Source organism: Dipodomys ordii, unplaced genomic scaffold (genome assembly GCF_000151885.1).
Source record: "Dipodomys ordii isolate 6190 unplaced genomic scaffold, Dord_2.0 Scaffold65, whole genome shotgun sequence".
Lineage (NCBI taxonomy): Eukaryota > Metazoa > Chordata > Mammalia > Rodentia > Heteromyidae > Dipodomys > Dipodomys ordii.
In genome coordinates, this window is record NW_012267281.1 from 4,942,318 (window position 1) to 4,957,089 (window position 14,772).

General features: G+C 41.1%; 1 protein-coding gene across 1 annotated transcript in view; it reads left to right on the plus strand.

The window, feature by feature from the left end:
- Positions 1–14,772, plus strand: part of Nalcn (sodium leak channel, non selective) — a 211,162-nt gene that overhangs the window by 135,164 nt on the left and 61,226 nt on the right. The window contains exons 15-16 of the mRNA XM_013022975.1: positions 6,630–6,766; positions 8,630–8,771. Of these exons, the coding sequence (XP_012878429.1) occupies positions 6,630–6,766; positions 8,630–8,771 (279 nt within the window). The remainder of the gene's footprint in view (positions 1–6,629; positions 6,767–8,629; positions 8,772–14,772) is intronic.

The following is a 14,772-nucleotide window of genomic DNA, read 5'->3' on the forward strand; positions in this document are numbered from 1 at the left end:
CACAATATACGTGTGTGTGTGTGTGTGTGTGTGTGTGTGTGTGTGTGTGTGTGTGTGTGTGTGTGTGTGGTCTCTATCTGTCCCCCTTGCTAGGATGAAATATAGTTCTCCTGCAGACCTTGCAGCCACTGTGGTAGAGGAAGGGCTCTGGGGCCGGAACTCAGGGCCTGGTGGCTGTCCCTTAGCATTTCCACTCCAAACTGGGTGGAACTATATCACTTGAGCTACAGCTTCATTGCAGGTTTTTGGTGGTTAATTGGAGATAATAGACCCATGAATTTTCCCGCCTGGACTGGCTTTGAATGGTGATCCTCAGATCTCAGCCTCCTGAGCATCGAGGGTTATAAGTAGGACCTAACAGCATCTGGCTGAGCTTGGGTTTTTATAGCAATTTAAAATTTTAAATGTTTTATAGTAATTTAAATCATAGGCAGCATGCTATCTTGTTTATATATATGGCATTTATATAAAAGAGTGAAGATTCTCACTATAAAATGAAACCAAAATTTAAATATGTGTCATGTTTTCTATTTAATTGTGTTTACTTAGACTGTACTATCATGTTTCCTAAATCAAAAAAGGGAGGACAATCATAAAATTATGTATACACAGACACAGGCTGCATATGCTTGTGCAGATACATGTATACAAATATATGTATACTTAATTCTCTTTGGTGTTGGGTTTTCCGTGTTACAGGATAGTCATCTGATAAAATGAACTAAATATGTAGTTAGCATGGAACAATGTATTTTATCATAATAAACATATTTCTATGATTCATTAATTTCCCAAACCAAAATAATTGTCTCTTGGTTGAATAACACAAGAGAGATGTAATGTCAAACCGAGGAGTTTGGGGTCTAGAAGAACAGAAAACATAGCAAAACAATCTTTATTCATCATCTCTGGCTAAGAAGTAATTCATTCCATTAATGGGATTTTAACATCCAATAAGTATAATCTATCCATTCAGTATAATGAGGCAATTCTACTTTTTAAATAGATTCATATTTCTCTTCAGAATTTATTGGAGTCGCCACTAGCTTAGCGGTGTTCTAGATATTATTTACCGTGTTGTCCAAGTAACCTTCTGAAGGACATTTAAAAGTTGTAAGAGTGGGTGTTCAGTGTGAAGAGCACAAAAAGAAACATTTCATGCACATTTCAGGGATTGCACAAATCAACCGCCCTGGGTATGTGCTCACCTGGGAGCCCACGTCAGAGCATGGAACATCTGCTCTACTCCCAGTGCCCAGCGTCTCCCACTCACACAGCACAACTCTCCCCAGACTTCCTTACTTGGCAAACTAGATGGATGGATGGATGGATGGATGGATGGATGGTGGGTTGGTGGATGTGTAGATGGGTAAATGGCTGGGTAGTTGGATAGATGAATGGGTGGGTGGATGGTAAATAGGTGGGTAGGTGGATGGGTAAATAGATGAGTTGGTGGGTTGGTGGATGCGTAGGTAGGTAAATGGGTGGGTAGATGGGTGGATGGATGGATGGGTTGGTGAACGGGTAGTTGGGTAAATGGGTGGGTGGGTGGATGGGTGGATGGATGGATGATTGGGATGGATGGCTGGGTAGATGAGTAGGTGGATGGATGTAGGTGGATGGAGGGATGGATGGATGGATGAGTGATGGGTGGGTGAATGATTGGATGATAGATGGATGAGTAACAGATTAGAATCTATGTGTCAAAGAATATATTGTATGCAATGAATCCACTCATGTGATAAAATTGCTGTGTATGTTTGGGGGTGCCAGTTGTCATACAAAAATATGGTTATTGTGCTCATTGTGCCAACAATGAAATAAGCCCACCAGTTTTACATGGGTGGTTCCAGCAGACTTGCCAAAGCAACTGAATCCCCAATTTGACCTTGAGAGTACGGGGTTTATTAAAGATTGTTCCTTTTTTAGAAGAAACGTTTTAGAAGCATCTAGTATTGCTGTCTTTTATGTAATCATGCAAGTTCACTGTCCTTTGCCTATAGCCCAAAATAACAGTTTCCCCCTTTGAGAAACAGAGAGATTTAACAAGTTACTGGGGGATTTTTCTTTACAGTTTTATAGCAAGATTTTACAATAACCCAGGGATATCACTTAAAGTCAATGTGTTTGATCAGCACTCCAGAGAGCCCATCTGTTTTCACCCATAAACCACGCAACTTGTGTCATAAAACCACACAAACAAATTAGCTAAGGAAATTCCCTTGGAAAAAAAATATAGTAATTCTTGAAGCTTCATGAAAACTATTGTGAATTGTGAGGCCATGTAGAGACCCAGGAGAGTGAGCGTATGCCTGGTGTGAAGAAGCCGATTAGCCAGCCTTCCCTCATTGAACATAATGTGGTCAGCTTTTTAATACCCACAACAGCCAGAAACTGCTCCTCCCATTGCATTAATCCATACATCTATGTGCGCTTTGCCAACTAGCATAGACTTGATGTGAAAATGAGAGTTGTTCACAAGTCTGGTTTTGAAATTGTTTTCATTAGGAACATCACACAGGTTAAAAAAAAATACCCCCCTTCCTAATTCTACTTAATGTCATCCTCCAATTCAGTTATTTGTCAGAGCCTGCAGAAGGGAAGTGAAACTGCTTACCATTTGAACACCTGTGCAGAAGAAAGCGCAGGCAGGGATGCAGAAGATGTAACCAACGAGGCAGAGCAGGCTCCGTGCCATGCACAGTAATTCAGTCCTGCTTTCCTGGGAAGCCCAGTGAAGGGGAAAGTCTTTCAACTCCCCTCCCCTCCATCCCGATATCTCAGGGAGACAGACGCTGAGCTATAGAATAGCCTGGGCTTAGATGATTTATATTTTTAAAGCTCAAGGTTTGAAATTGATTGCTTTGATTCTAATTTCCTTTTTTTCTGCAAATGTGCTTTTTTTTCTCCTTTTACTAAGTGACTCTGCTACAGAACTATCATCTGATCTCTCAGTGAGAGTCAGACTTCAGGCTCAGTTGGAGGTATTATCAACTCTCTCTTTTGTCTGTTCTTTACATTGGGGTTTTCCAACATAAAGGGACAAAGCTTAGCATTCTCTATAGTATGCGCCTTCCCTTCTAAACTCATGATCTTTGGATTTTTAATGGACATTTGCAATTATAATTACTTTTTTTGTTAAAAGGCCTGCTTTTGGAGGGAATGGTAATGATGATCTTAAATTCATATCCAGTTCTTTTATTGATATTATCCACTCATTTACATCAAAGTAGATTAACTCTGAGAGAAATCTATGCTTCAGTGCAGGAAGGAGAAAGAATTTGGATAAAAGGTGGACTATCATTTTATTATCTTTTTAAAGAAACTTTCAAGTGACTTCAAAGTATCACGGAACACTTTTATTTGTCCCCATCTCCTGACACTGGCCCTCTCTCCAGTGTATATCCACCAGTCCTGTCTAGCTCTGTTTTCTCTCCATTTGTGTCTTAGTCATGGCTCATGGATGGGGAAGGACAAATGGTTGTATTGCTACTGGTAATGAAGTAAGACAGCCCCTTTCACGTTTTAGCTCTTTGTTGGACTGGAAAAAATCCCTATGGAAAGAGTAATTGTGCTGATTTTTTTGTTTTTGTTTTGTCGGTCGTGGGGCCTGAACTCTGGGCCTGGGCTCTGTCCCTCAGCTCTTCAGCTCAAGGTGCGAGCACTCTACCACCTGAACCACAGCACCACTTCTGCCTTTTTCTGCTTACGTGGTGCTGAGGAATCGAACCCAGGGCCTCATGAATGCAAGGCAAGACACTCTACCACTGAGCCACCTTCCCAGCCCCTTGTGTTGATTTTTTTTTTTACAAACTGAATCCATCAAGAAATATGCAGCGTAGGACTGGGAAGGTGGCTCAGTGGTAGAGTGCTTGCCTTGCATGCTTGAGGCCCTGGGTTCGATTCCTCAGCACCACATAAGCAAAAAGAAAAAAGCCGGAAGTGGCGCTGTGGCTCAAGTGGTAGAGCGCTAGCCTTGAGCTGAAGAGCTGAGGGACAGCGCCCAGGCCCAGAGTTCAGGCTACAGGACCGGACCCCCCCCAAAAAAATATGCAGGGTATATTACAAGTGAGCCCCTGGTCTTACACCCTTGGGGGCTCCTTGCACGCCCCTAGCCCAGGACAGTTGCCGAGCTCACGTGAAGCCACATAGACCAGCGTTGCCTGTTGGCCTGACCATTGGTGAAGTCCCACTGCAGAGACTCTCCTGTGCCCTGTGGCTTCTCTCCCTCAACGCTGTGTTGCAGACTGAACCACAGTCAAGTGTTCGGATGCAGTTCACGCATCCAGATGGTTAAATAAACCACAGCCCGCTTCCATCCACTGCTGGTGTGTGGTTACTTGACAGTGGGAGTCTTACAAATGGCATTGTGGTGGCCTGGGTGGGCACAGGTGGTGAGGTGGCGCCCTCTGTCTGGCCAGTGCTCCTGTTGGGGAGGCCCAGTGGGGGTTCTGATGCGTGTGTGTGTGCTGATTCAGGTTGATGTGGCTCATCTGTGAGGCCCAGGCAGAGCCCGTGGGCACTGCCATTCTCAAGGAGCCCCTTTTATCCTTACAGGAAGCCATTCCCCGCTCCCCAGGCCAGAGGCAGGTACCAGCCACTCCAGCTGCCAGTCCTGCGGCTCTCTTTGAGCTGACCATTCTAAAGTGCCAGGGCTACAAGGCTCAGGGTTTGAGAGAACTCACACACCCGTGTAGAACCTTCCAGGTCCCCAGAGAGCACTTTCCTCTTACCCTGGGTAGTTCTGTGGGCCCATAGCCACAGTACTAAGTCCGAGTTCATAGCCATTGGGTCTCAGCAGGGCTGGAGAAGGGCGAATGCAGTGGCTTCTTTATTCCTGCGTCTCTAGAATGGAGCACAACAGACAGAGCCCGGCCTTTGGGACTGGATTCAGCAATGATGGCACCAGTGTTCTAAACAAATGAGTCAGCAAACGGGTGAATGGGAAGGTCCTGCCTCCTTCCCTCTGCGTCCCTTTCAGACCCCACATCCCCGATCACCTTGCCGTTCACCTAACCATGCTCCTCTCACTGTGTGCTCTATGTACACAGAGTGCTTTCTCTACCCGCTCCATCAATTAAAGGACATCTAGAGAACCAGTCTCTTCCTCCTCACAGTCTTCACTGGGCACTGCAGCACTTTTTCTGATCACCCCAACTGGTTTTGTGCCTTGGGAGCTCAGCCTTCACCATTCTCACAGCTTACCCGGGAGCTACTCAGGTGATCAAGAACCTGACAATGTGTGCAAGGGAGGAGGTGGCAAATAGCAGAGACCCCCTTCCCTAAGCCAGATCGCAATCTAAGCAAAGACTCCTCACCAAACCAAAGCAGATGTACACAGAGCGAAGGTGAATTGCGTGTTATACAAAACCAAAATGGAAAAGCAATTCCTGTAGCAGAATGAGAAAAATCAGAGATCAAGACATATGATCCACTGTGATCAGACAGCCAGACAGCTAAGCTGTCAATCAAATTCAGATTGGGATCTTCAAAGAAAGGAAGGAAGGAAGCTGGAGGAGGGAAGGAAGGAGGGAGGGACAAGAAAGGAAAGGAAAAGATAAAGAAGCGCTCCTGTTCCTCCAACCAGTTCCTTCTGCGTGTGTGGGTAAGAGAGAATCTTTGTCCTTCTCTTCCTGTCATCAAAGCTTGCTTGGTCCCTCCTGCTTCTCAAGGCGATTCATAATTTTGAAGCAACAAGACACTCCACAAGGAAGCAATAAGCCAATGGGTGTTAATATCTCTGAATCTTTCCAAAAGGTTGCCTGAATTAAACACACTGTGAACAATATGTGAAGCCAGAGCAAAAGGCAGGGCAGACATAGAGATGTAAATTCTAGGTTGCAGAAAAGCCACTGGAAATGAGTAACTAGAGAGAGGTGTGAGGGCCTTGGAGAAAAGTCAAATTAGAAGGAGGAAAAGAGAGGGTAAGAAAGTACACACCAAATACTGCCAACCAAACTAATACGTGTGTTTCTTAGTCAGCCTTGCTCCTGTTAAACCAGTTTTCCCGAAACCCAATTTGAAGAAATATAAATATCTACTCTTGCATAGATAAACACATACATGAGGAACTCCATTTGCTTTCTATCCTAGAGTATTTAAAGCATTTCCAGACTTAACTGGAAAAACTTGAACACCAATAAATTGTTTCTGTTTTAAGCTTCCTGTAATCAATCAGACTATATGCATTCAAGATTCTCTCTTGTCAGATATTGCCACATTAGCATGATTGTTTAACTTGTATTCTCATTTCTTTTTTAATTCTTTAGATTTCCAGTTTTACCATTATATGTGTTCAAACCAATTTTATTGCTTAAATATATGAACATTTATAAGTAAAACACAGGAAAAATTAATGTATGGAGTAAAAAGAGGCTCATCTTTGGGGATAAGATAATACAAAGTTCTACTTGTGCCCTTTTTCTGCTTTAGTTTTCCTGTTAAGTTTTGGGCCTTATTACCACAGTAAAGATCGAGGCAGGGAAGCGCAATATACAATGCTTGGTGTACCTTTGCTGCCATCTACTGGTTATTTCTGTAATTGCTCATTGTTATCTCAAATTCTATTATTTTCTGTAGAGTATATTGTTCTATAGAGTTGCCCCTTTCTCTTTTATTTTTTCCTTCAGCTGAAACAAAGTGAGGCAAATGCAGACACAAAAGAGAAGCTCCCACTACGCCTGAGAATCTTTGAAAAGTTTCCCAACAGACCACAAATGGTGAAAATCTCAAAACTTCCTTCTGATTTTACAGTTCCTAAAATCAGGTATGAGTCTCAGATACATGGTAAAGGATTCATGCTAAGTGTGGGGGTTTGGAAACCTTTGACCCCTGAGAGCTGTGTCTTCAGGGGAGAGGTCGTATGTACCCCAGACCCACAGGCTGCTTGTCCCTTGGGCTCCCCCAGGGACTCATCTCTCAGCTGAATGGCAAAGGTGCTGGCTGTGCTGGGAAGGAGGAAAGTAGCCTGTGTTCCGATAGTTTGCCTCTACAGGCCTTTTATTTTCAAGTAAATAAAGAACTCACTTCTGGGAGGGCTTTTGAGACACTTCAGCATTTGATTAGTTTGCCATACCTGGTCACAATATAATTTACCTCCCACTTTTTAAAGGAATTGGTGTGTGTGTGTGTGTGTGTGTGTGTGTGTGTGTGTGTGTGTGTGTGTGTGTGTGTGTGTGTGTATGCACACATGCACTAGGACTGGATGCTGTCTGTTAGCTTTTCTTCTCAGGACTGGTGCTCTACCATTTAAGCCATAGTTTCAAGACTCGTAGTATTTTATACTCATACTAACTTGATTTTCTACTATCTTTACCTTTGGGTTAAACAAATACTTATAGGGAGCTACTTCTCATAAGTAAATGATAGTCTTCCAGTTGTAGCTCAAAGAATTGCAGGTACAACCAGAACAAAAGGATTTCTTTTAATTACCTGATTTTAAAAAATTGGTGTGGATTAGATTGGATATGGTACCATAATATTCTAATTCAAATAGAAAAGTACAGGCATATGTCATTGATGGCTGGGAGAAGGGCTGAGGAACCTGTGGGTAAATAGTCGCCCATTGTATGACATCACAGGTGTATTTATGTAGAGCAGGACATCTACAGTGTCACCGGCTGACCTCACTTTATATGACCCCTGCCATGTACACAGCCCATTGTTCAAACACCTTCCCATGTTACATGACTGTACTTTCATTTCTGAAGGGAAAGCACAGTTAATTGACTTTGGTTAATCAGGGAGATGTTATTTGAATGTTCAGTGTTTCAGACACCAGATGAAATCTGGTTGTTGTTGGTTTTTTGTTTGGGTTTGTTTTGTTTAGTCTTTAATATTATCTCCCAATGATTTTTCTGATGAACGGAAGCTTAGAGAGATAAATTGAATCTTTCAAGCCTTAGAAGAAAGATGGAGTATCTTAGAACTACAATAGGATTGACCATTTTAAAAAGAATACTACCAGTTATTGTTTTAAAGTCATCTCAGGGACATTGCCTTTTTCAACAGAAGTCGGTGAATGCTGGTTTTCTTACAGCAGATACCATGAAGGCAGATGAAAAATTGCTCATGTGATAATACTTTTGGACCATGAGAGCAAGAGATGAGTTTAATTGACAGACATAATTAAACTGATGGAATTTTTCCCACCCTCTGCTTTTAAGGGTTACAGGAGTTTGCTTGAGGTGGGTTTTGGTTACAGATGCAAGGCTACAACACAAGGGGGTAAGGTACAGGATACCAGGAAGCAGCAAGATGAGTACACACAGGCACTTGTCCTGTCTTCCAACAAGATTACTGCAGAAGGTCAAACACTCAGAATCCTGTGTCTTTACTCAGTTGCGAGATAAGGCAACCCCACAACCAGTAGTTTTCTGCTGACACCTGGCATTCTCCCAGCATACAGTTCACTCATACTTCCTGCAGCCAGTCATAGTTCTCATGGGGTTCCCACAGGTGAGGATGTGGGAAGTTAAATACTGTGACAACTAAACCTAAAGCTCACTCTTGACATGTCTTGTTTTCTGTGACTTTTGGATATTGCCTAACTTTCCCATCATCACAAAAGGCCACCCCCAGCCTCATTTCGTTTCGTTAAATGTGTTCCCTGTCTCGCTTCACTTGCAAGGGAAAGTTTCATGAAGCAGTTCATTGATCGCCAGCAACAGGACACTTGCTGCCTCTTCCGGATTCTTCCTTCAGCCTCTTCCTCATCATGCGATCATTCCAAACGGTCGGCAATAGAAGACAACAAATACATTGATCAAAAAGTAAGAACTTCTATCTTAAAGGACCACACTTAGCACAGTAACTATTTGGGGGTCCTGGAGAATGTCAATGAAAAGTATTTTATTTGTAGGAGAAATCATCGACACCTTATTATTGCAGCATATTTAAGTCTTGCATTTCTGGGATTCAGCTTTTAAGCTCTGCTCCACCACAGCCATGCAGTTCTGCATGCTTTGCAAACCCTCAAACCTGCATTTTCTCATGTACAGAATGGAGGGATCAGGTCTCCAAGTACGGCCTGGGCTAATGATGGCCTATTTGTTGCTCTTAATAAGTGATTTTCACTGTTACATCTGAGAGAAAAACCATCCAAACAACTTCCATTTATGTGCTTTGCACATGGAGGGAATTACCAGTAGACATACTAGCTTACTCATGTTCCAATGCACCCCTTTCTTTAGCATCTAAAGTTTTTTTCTTCCAATTCCGCACTCAAGTATCAGTAGGGAAACCACCTGCAAGCATAGCTGATTCAGTTGTTAATTTCCCATTTTTCACTTCTAAAATTTATAACAGCAAGGAATGCCCACAGACACATACATGGATATACACTATGTATGTGTGTGTGGTGGTGTGTGTGTGTGTGTGTGTGTGTGTGTGTTTATGTCTGCAAACACACATTTTGTATTTTACTATTAGTTGGGTCACAGAATCCACATCAGTTTGGTAGTGTAATCAGCTGGAGAATTTTAATTTTGTGAGAGGTAAAATATTATAGCTTGCAAAAGTAGCTAACTCTCTAGCAGGTATTCCCTGTGGAGTTCCTCCTTTCTATTTTATTTTCTTAAATGGTCACCATCACTTGCCTATTTGCTCTTCCTTCAGAATGGAATCTATATGACAATAAAACACAACCTTGTTCCATGCTCAGGAGCCTCTTCGTCTAGGCTCCCCACGAGGATGACGTCTTTAGGGTGTTCTCAGCTTCCTCCTGCCCTTCTCAGGCCCCATCTTCTCATGAAATACCACTGTTTCCCCCTGTTTCTAGAATGCCAACAGCTGGCCTTTCCACAATGGCTTGGGCATTTTGTTCTAGGCTGTGTCAATGATGATGAACTTTATGGAATGTTTCATGTTAAGGATTTGAGCCCAAGATGGTAGATGACATGTCTGATGTCAGTATCTTTTGATTTATCTTCAAGTATTTAAGATTTTATCTAGCTGAAAGTTTGCTGCTTTTGCTGGGGCGGGGGGAGGGGGGGCCGAGGATGACATTGTCCACTTTTCTGTGCACGATTAGGTTCAGGAATGTTAGCAGGGTGTGCTTCATCTCTCTTCATTTCTCTTCAGTTGGGACTGCCTGTATTGGACACTTGTCCCAGTTTGTAGACTAAGATATTCACTTCAAGTTATTTGTGTTTGTCACTTAGTCACAGGTTGCTTTTCTGTGTCAGGATTTTTTCCCCCTTGGATTTTCATCTCTAGTTTTTGTCTCATGCTTTGTTTGACATGATATTTTTTTTCTGTTTAATCTTTCTGGCCACTCATTTGATCTCAACAGATGATTCTTTGCTCTTAAATTTTTGGTGGATAAAAAATCATGAAATGTGTGAATAATACTTTTAACTCTCTTTAAAGGCTTCTACTTAATTTCCTCACTTCTTTTCTTCAAAATCATGATTTACTCAATAGCTAAGCAGGTGACACAAGCTATATCTCCTGTGTCAGTACATTAACAAGTTGTTGCTTTCAACCATCCAATCAGAAATCACATCCCACACACTAAGAAGCAGACTGTTTTGCTTTCTGGTTTGGTTTGTTCCTAAAGCAGACTATAAATCAGAGGTGGAAAAATTCATCCTCCTCAGTCTGAGCCCTGGCATGACCGCCTGTCACCTCGGGAGGACCAGGGGATGATGAACTCAAAGTGCCAAATCCATGACACACCTGTTAACTGCTCTAGGAGTAAGTAACATCTCACAGGAAACATCAAGTTGAAATACCAGTCCTGGAAATTAATTTTCTCTTGAAAAAGAAGTGTGATGTTTCTCACACTTCCTGAGCAAAGGATTTATCATTTGGTGAGCAAAAGGAAAAGGATGCTGGCAGGTGTGTTCAAAGGAGGCGAGACCCGAGAGGGGCTGGTATCCTCCCCCCCAAACCCCCTCCCACCCCCACCCCACTGTGCACCCAGCGCCTCGCTGCTGCCCACCACTCATTTGTTTAAAATGCCATTTCTGATTTCTTTACTGTCCTGCTTTTTTGTGGCTTCTTTTCTTAAAAAAGATGTGGCTGATTGTTCGATTATAGATGTACTATAATTATTATTTTGGGGGAGGGGGGTCCAATCATGGGCCTGAACCTGGGCCTGGGCGCTGTCCCTCAGCTCTTCAGCTCAAGGCTAGCGCTCTACCATTTGAGCCACAGCGCCACTTCTGGCTTTTTTCTTTTTGCTTATGTGGTGCTGAGGTGCTGAGGAATCGAACCCAGGGCCTCAAGCATGCAAGGCAAGCGCTCTACCATTGAGCCACCTTCCCAGCCCTGTACTGTAATTATTAAGGTATTATACAGAAGGGTTACCATTTTATAAATCAGGTATTGGATGCATCTTCTTTTTCTTTTTTTTTTTTAAACAACGTGATGACCTCTTCCTTTGCTTTCCCCTGGTTTCCCCTTCCCACCCTGCCCACAAGCTACATCGCTCATTTTCCACATAGACTCTATTGCTCTGGAGCCATCTGAGTTGTTTAGAGACCAGACATTTTCAAAGCTGTAGAATCTGTTGATTAAGACCCACCTTATGTTAAACATAACCCATTATAAACGGTGATTGTGTGACCCTTCCTTCCAGCCAGGCCTGCTTGGCAAATGTAGGAAAACTGCAGTTGGAATGTGTGGTTCACTGCTTCTCACATCCATTCACTGGGCTCTGCTTTGGATTATGGATACACAGTGAATGGTACACGCCTTGTCTGCATGCCACCCGCAGATGGGTGGCTGGCTGTCCTAGGAGAAGCCATCTCCCGGCGGCCACCCAACCATTCCAAAGCTACCACCCTGTGTCAGGCTCAACCAGAGCTTATGGCTGGTCAAGACAAACAACTTACTTAACCAAGTTTCACCTTCAGAGATAACTGTCAATTTATTTCTTCTCCTGTGCCTGGTCTGATTTTATTTTAATTTTTTTGTTTGATTTTTGTAGATATTTCCGTGACACTCTGCACTGTCTGTCTCATGTCTTAGTGTCTTGGAAGTAAATTAAGTCATTCAGCAGGATTTACATTTCACAAAGCCTTGTTGATTGCTATTCAGCATTTTTGCAATTTTCTATATGATTATAGAGTGTTTGATGATTTGTGTTAGTAATTCTACACATACCAACTTACACAGCCTGGTCTGTAATTTCCAGATTGAACATTTACTTGTTCAAAAAAAGAATCAGAATGTAAGAGCAAACAGCTTGTTTTCTTTCATAGGATTTTTGCTCTTTCAAAAGAATTATCTAAAAGAATAGCTTAGATGTTCTGCGGAATCACAAAGACGCATCTACAGAGCTACTGCATAACCATGGCCCAATGTCAAAGACGTTGGCCAGTGTGGGGTCAACGCAAAGGGCCACTGTCCATCCCTCCAAATAGAAAAATCCTTTGCATTTCTCTCCTAATCCTACAACTGCCATAGAAGATAGCTGATTTTCCAGTTAGGCACAATAATGGGGGAGAAATTTTAAAAGATATACAGCATAAAATCAAAGCAGTTTTTCTTTTGTAAAAATTGATAGTCATAGTAAAATTATTGAGCTGGAAGTAAGGCATGGCTGTGTTTGAAAACTCAGTGTTTTACTCAGGTGAGGATTGTTATGTGCAAGGGAAACACCATTTCAAAGACCATCTTTTTTGCAGAATATTTAACTGTGTAATTACTTTAACCTTAAGATTTATGTACTCTGTTCTGTTTCTTGGGTGTATGTCCAATGAGGATTAAAAGTAAATTAGGATTATGAGTAATGTGAAAGAATTTTTTTAATCAAGCATTTTCCCATTCTAATTCCAAAATAAGTTTCAAAGAGTTAAGGCCAATCCTAAATCTACCTTTAAAATATATTTTCTTATTTGGAGATGATGAATAACTTTGTACATACATTATGATGAAGATTTCACAGATTTAGATTTAACTCCAAATTCGTCAAATTGCGTACACTAAATATGGGCATCATTTTGTATAATAATCATACAACAATAAAGTGGCTAAAAATGTCTAGATAGATACATAGATAGATACATAGATAGACAGACATATTCTTCTCTTTTGATGTAGTTTACTTACAGATTCCAATTTTCATGATTAGGCTCATCTAGTTCTGTCATAATAGTTGATTGTTAATGATATTCTTGTTGTCTGTTCCTGAAGTTCAACTGCAACTTAAACAAAATTAGAATCCAAGGACTATTTCCTTGCACTACAGAAATGCTATGGACTTTTAAATTTCCAAACACCTGTACAGTTAAAGGCACTGACATTTTTTCTAGGATCATAAATACAACCTTTTTATTGTCTCTTCAGTGTTTTCTTTATCTTTCTGTTTATATGAGCTGTAAATCAAAAGTTATTGTTTCTCTTACTTCTGTGAAAATCTCTCCAGTATAGATTTATAGCTTCATACCAGAAATCCCCATAAACATATTTAAATCTTTTTCAATTGAAGATATTGCTTTTCTCATTTGGGAGTAGACTGGACCAAATTGTAGTATCTTTGACTCTTGCTTTAGTGATAAGACTGTCAAAAATGCAAGTGCAAAATTTCGTTTCTAGTTTTATTAGGCCTCCCTACATGTAAAGTGAGTTGACTCACTTCAAAATAAGTAGTCTACCTTCAAAATTCACATAATTCATTCACATTTGCTATGTTATTCAATAAGACAAAAATGTACAACAGAAAAGAGAATCAAGATTAAAAGTAAGCTTTTAATATTGAAAACATAATTCATGCTCCAAATGCAGTTCAAGTTCTAAGCACATGGGTAGATAATTCTTAAAAACAAAGTAGATACCATTCTTATCATATGGAGCTTATGGTCTAGTGAAATTCACAGGATGCCAAAGAGATGTTTCACCCAGGTGGGAATTAAGTGGTACCAGGTGTCCCAGAGCCCAGAAGAAGAGTGAAGGTTTGGTATGTATGTTTGGTGGAGTGCGCATATACGTATAAATATGTGCATTTAAAACCACAGCCTGTTATTTATACAGGTTCAAAATTTATAATACAAAAATAACTTAAGATAAAAAACATCTTGACCCATCTTCTAAAACTCCCATTCCACAAAATTTATATTTTAAGACACATTTCAGTGCTCTGTAACATGAGATTATAATGGAATTCACCTTTATATAAGTTGCAATATGACCATTTTAATCTTACTACGCCTACATAAATCACCTTTTAAAATTCTTTCTTTTCAAGCAAAATGCTAATTCTATAAAAAGTTTGTTTTATAGAACTCTCGTCATACACATGATCTGTCATATGCACTTTGATATTAATTTTCAATTCACGGGTGCATGAAAGATTCAAATGTAGTCAAATGAGGTACCACCTTCCACCTATGTAATTTTAAGTAATTACTTATTTCCAAAGACTATATTTTATGTGGGAAACTTATTCAATAGAGTGGCTCATTACAATAATTATACTATACCTTCCCAACATAAATGACACCTATCAAGCCCTATTCAATGGACCATGATTTTGTGCCTTACGGTCATATGTTCTTGGAACCACTTTCCAATTTGCTATTAACCTGCCAATGTTTTCCAAACGAGAAGAGAAAATAGGGCTACTCAAATTTGGTGCTGTTAGAAACAGAACTTGATTGTCAATGCTGCAAATCAAAAACAATTAAATACTTGCAGTACCTGGTGTGTTCCTTTCCAAGAAAATATTAATGGCGGGTTGGGAAGGTGGCTCAGTGGTAGAGCGCTTGCCTTGCATGCCTGAGGCCCTGGGTTCGATTCCTCAGCACCACATAAGCAGGAAAAAAAAGC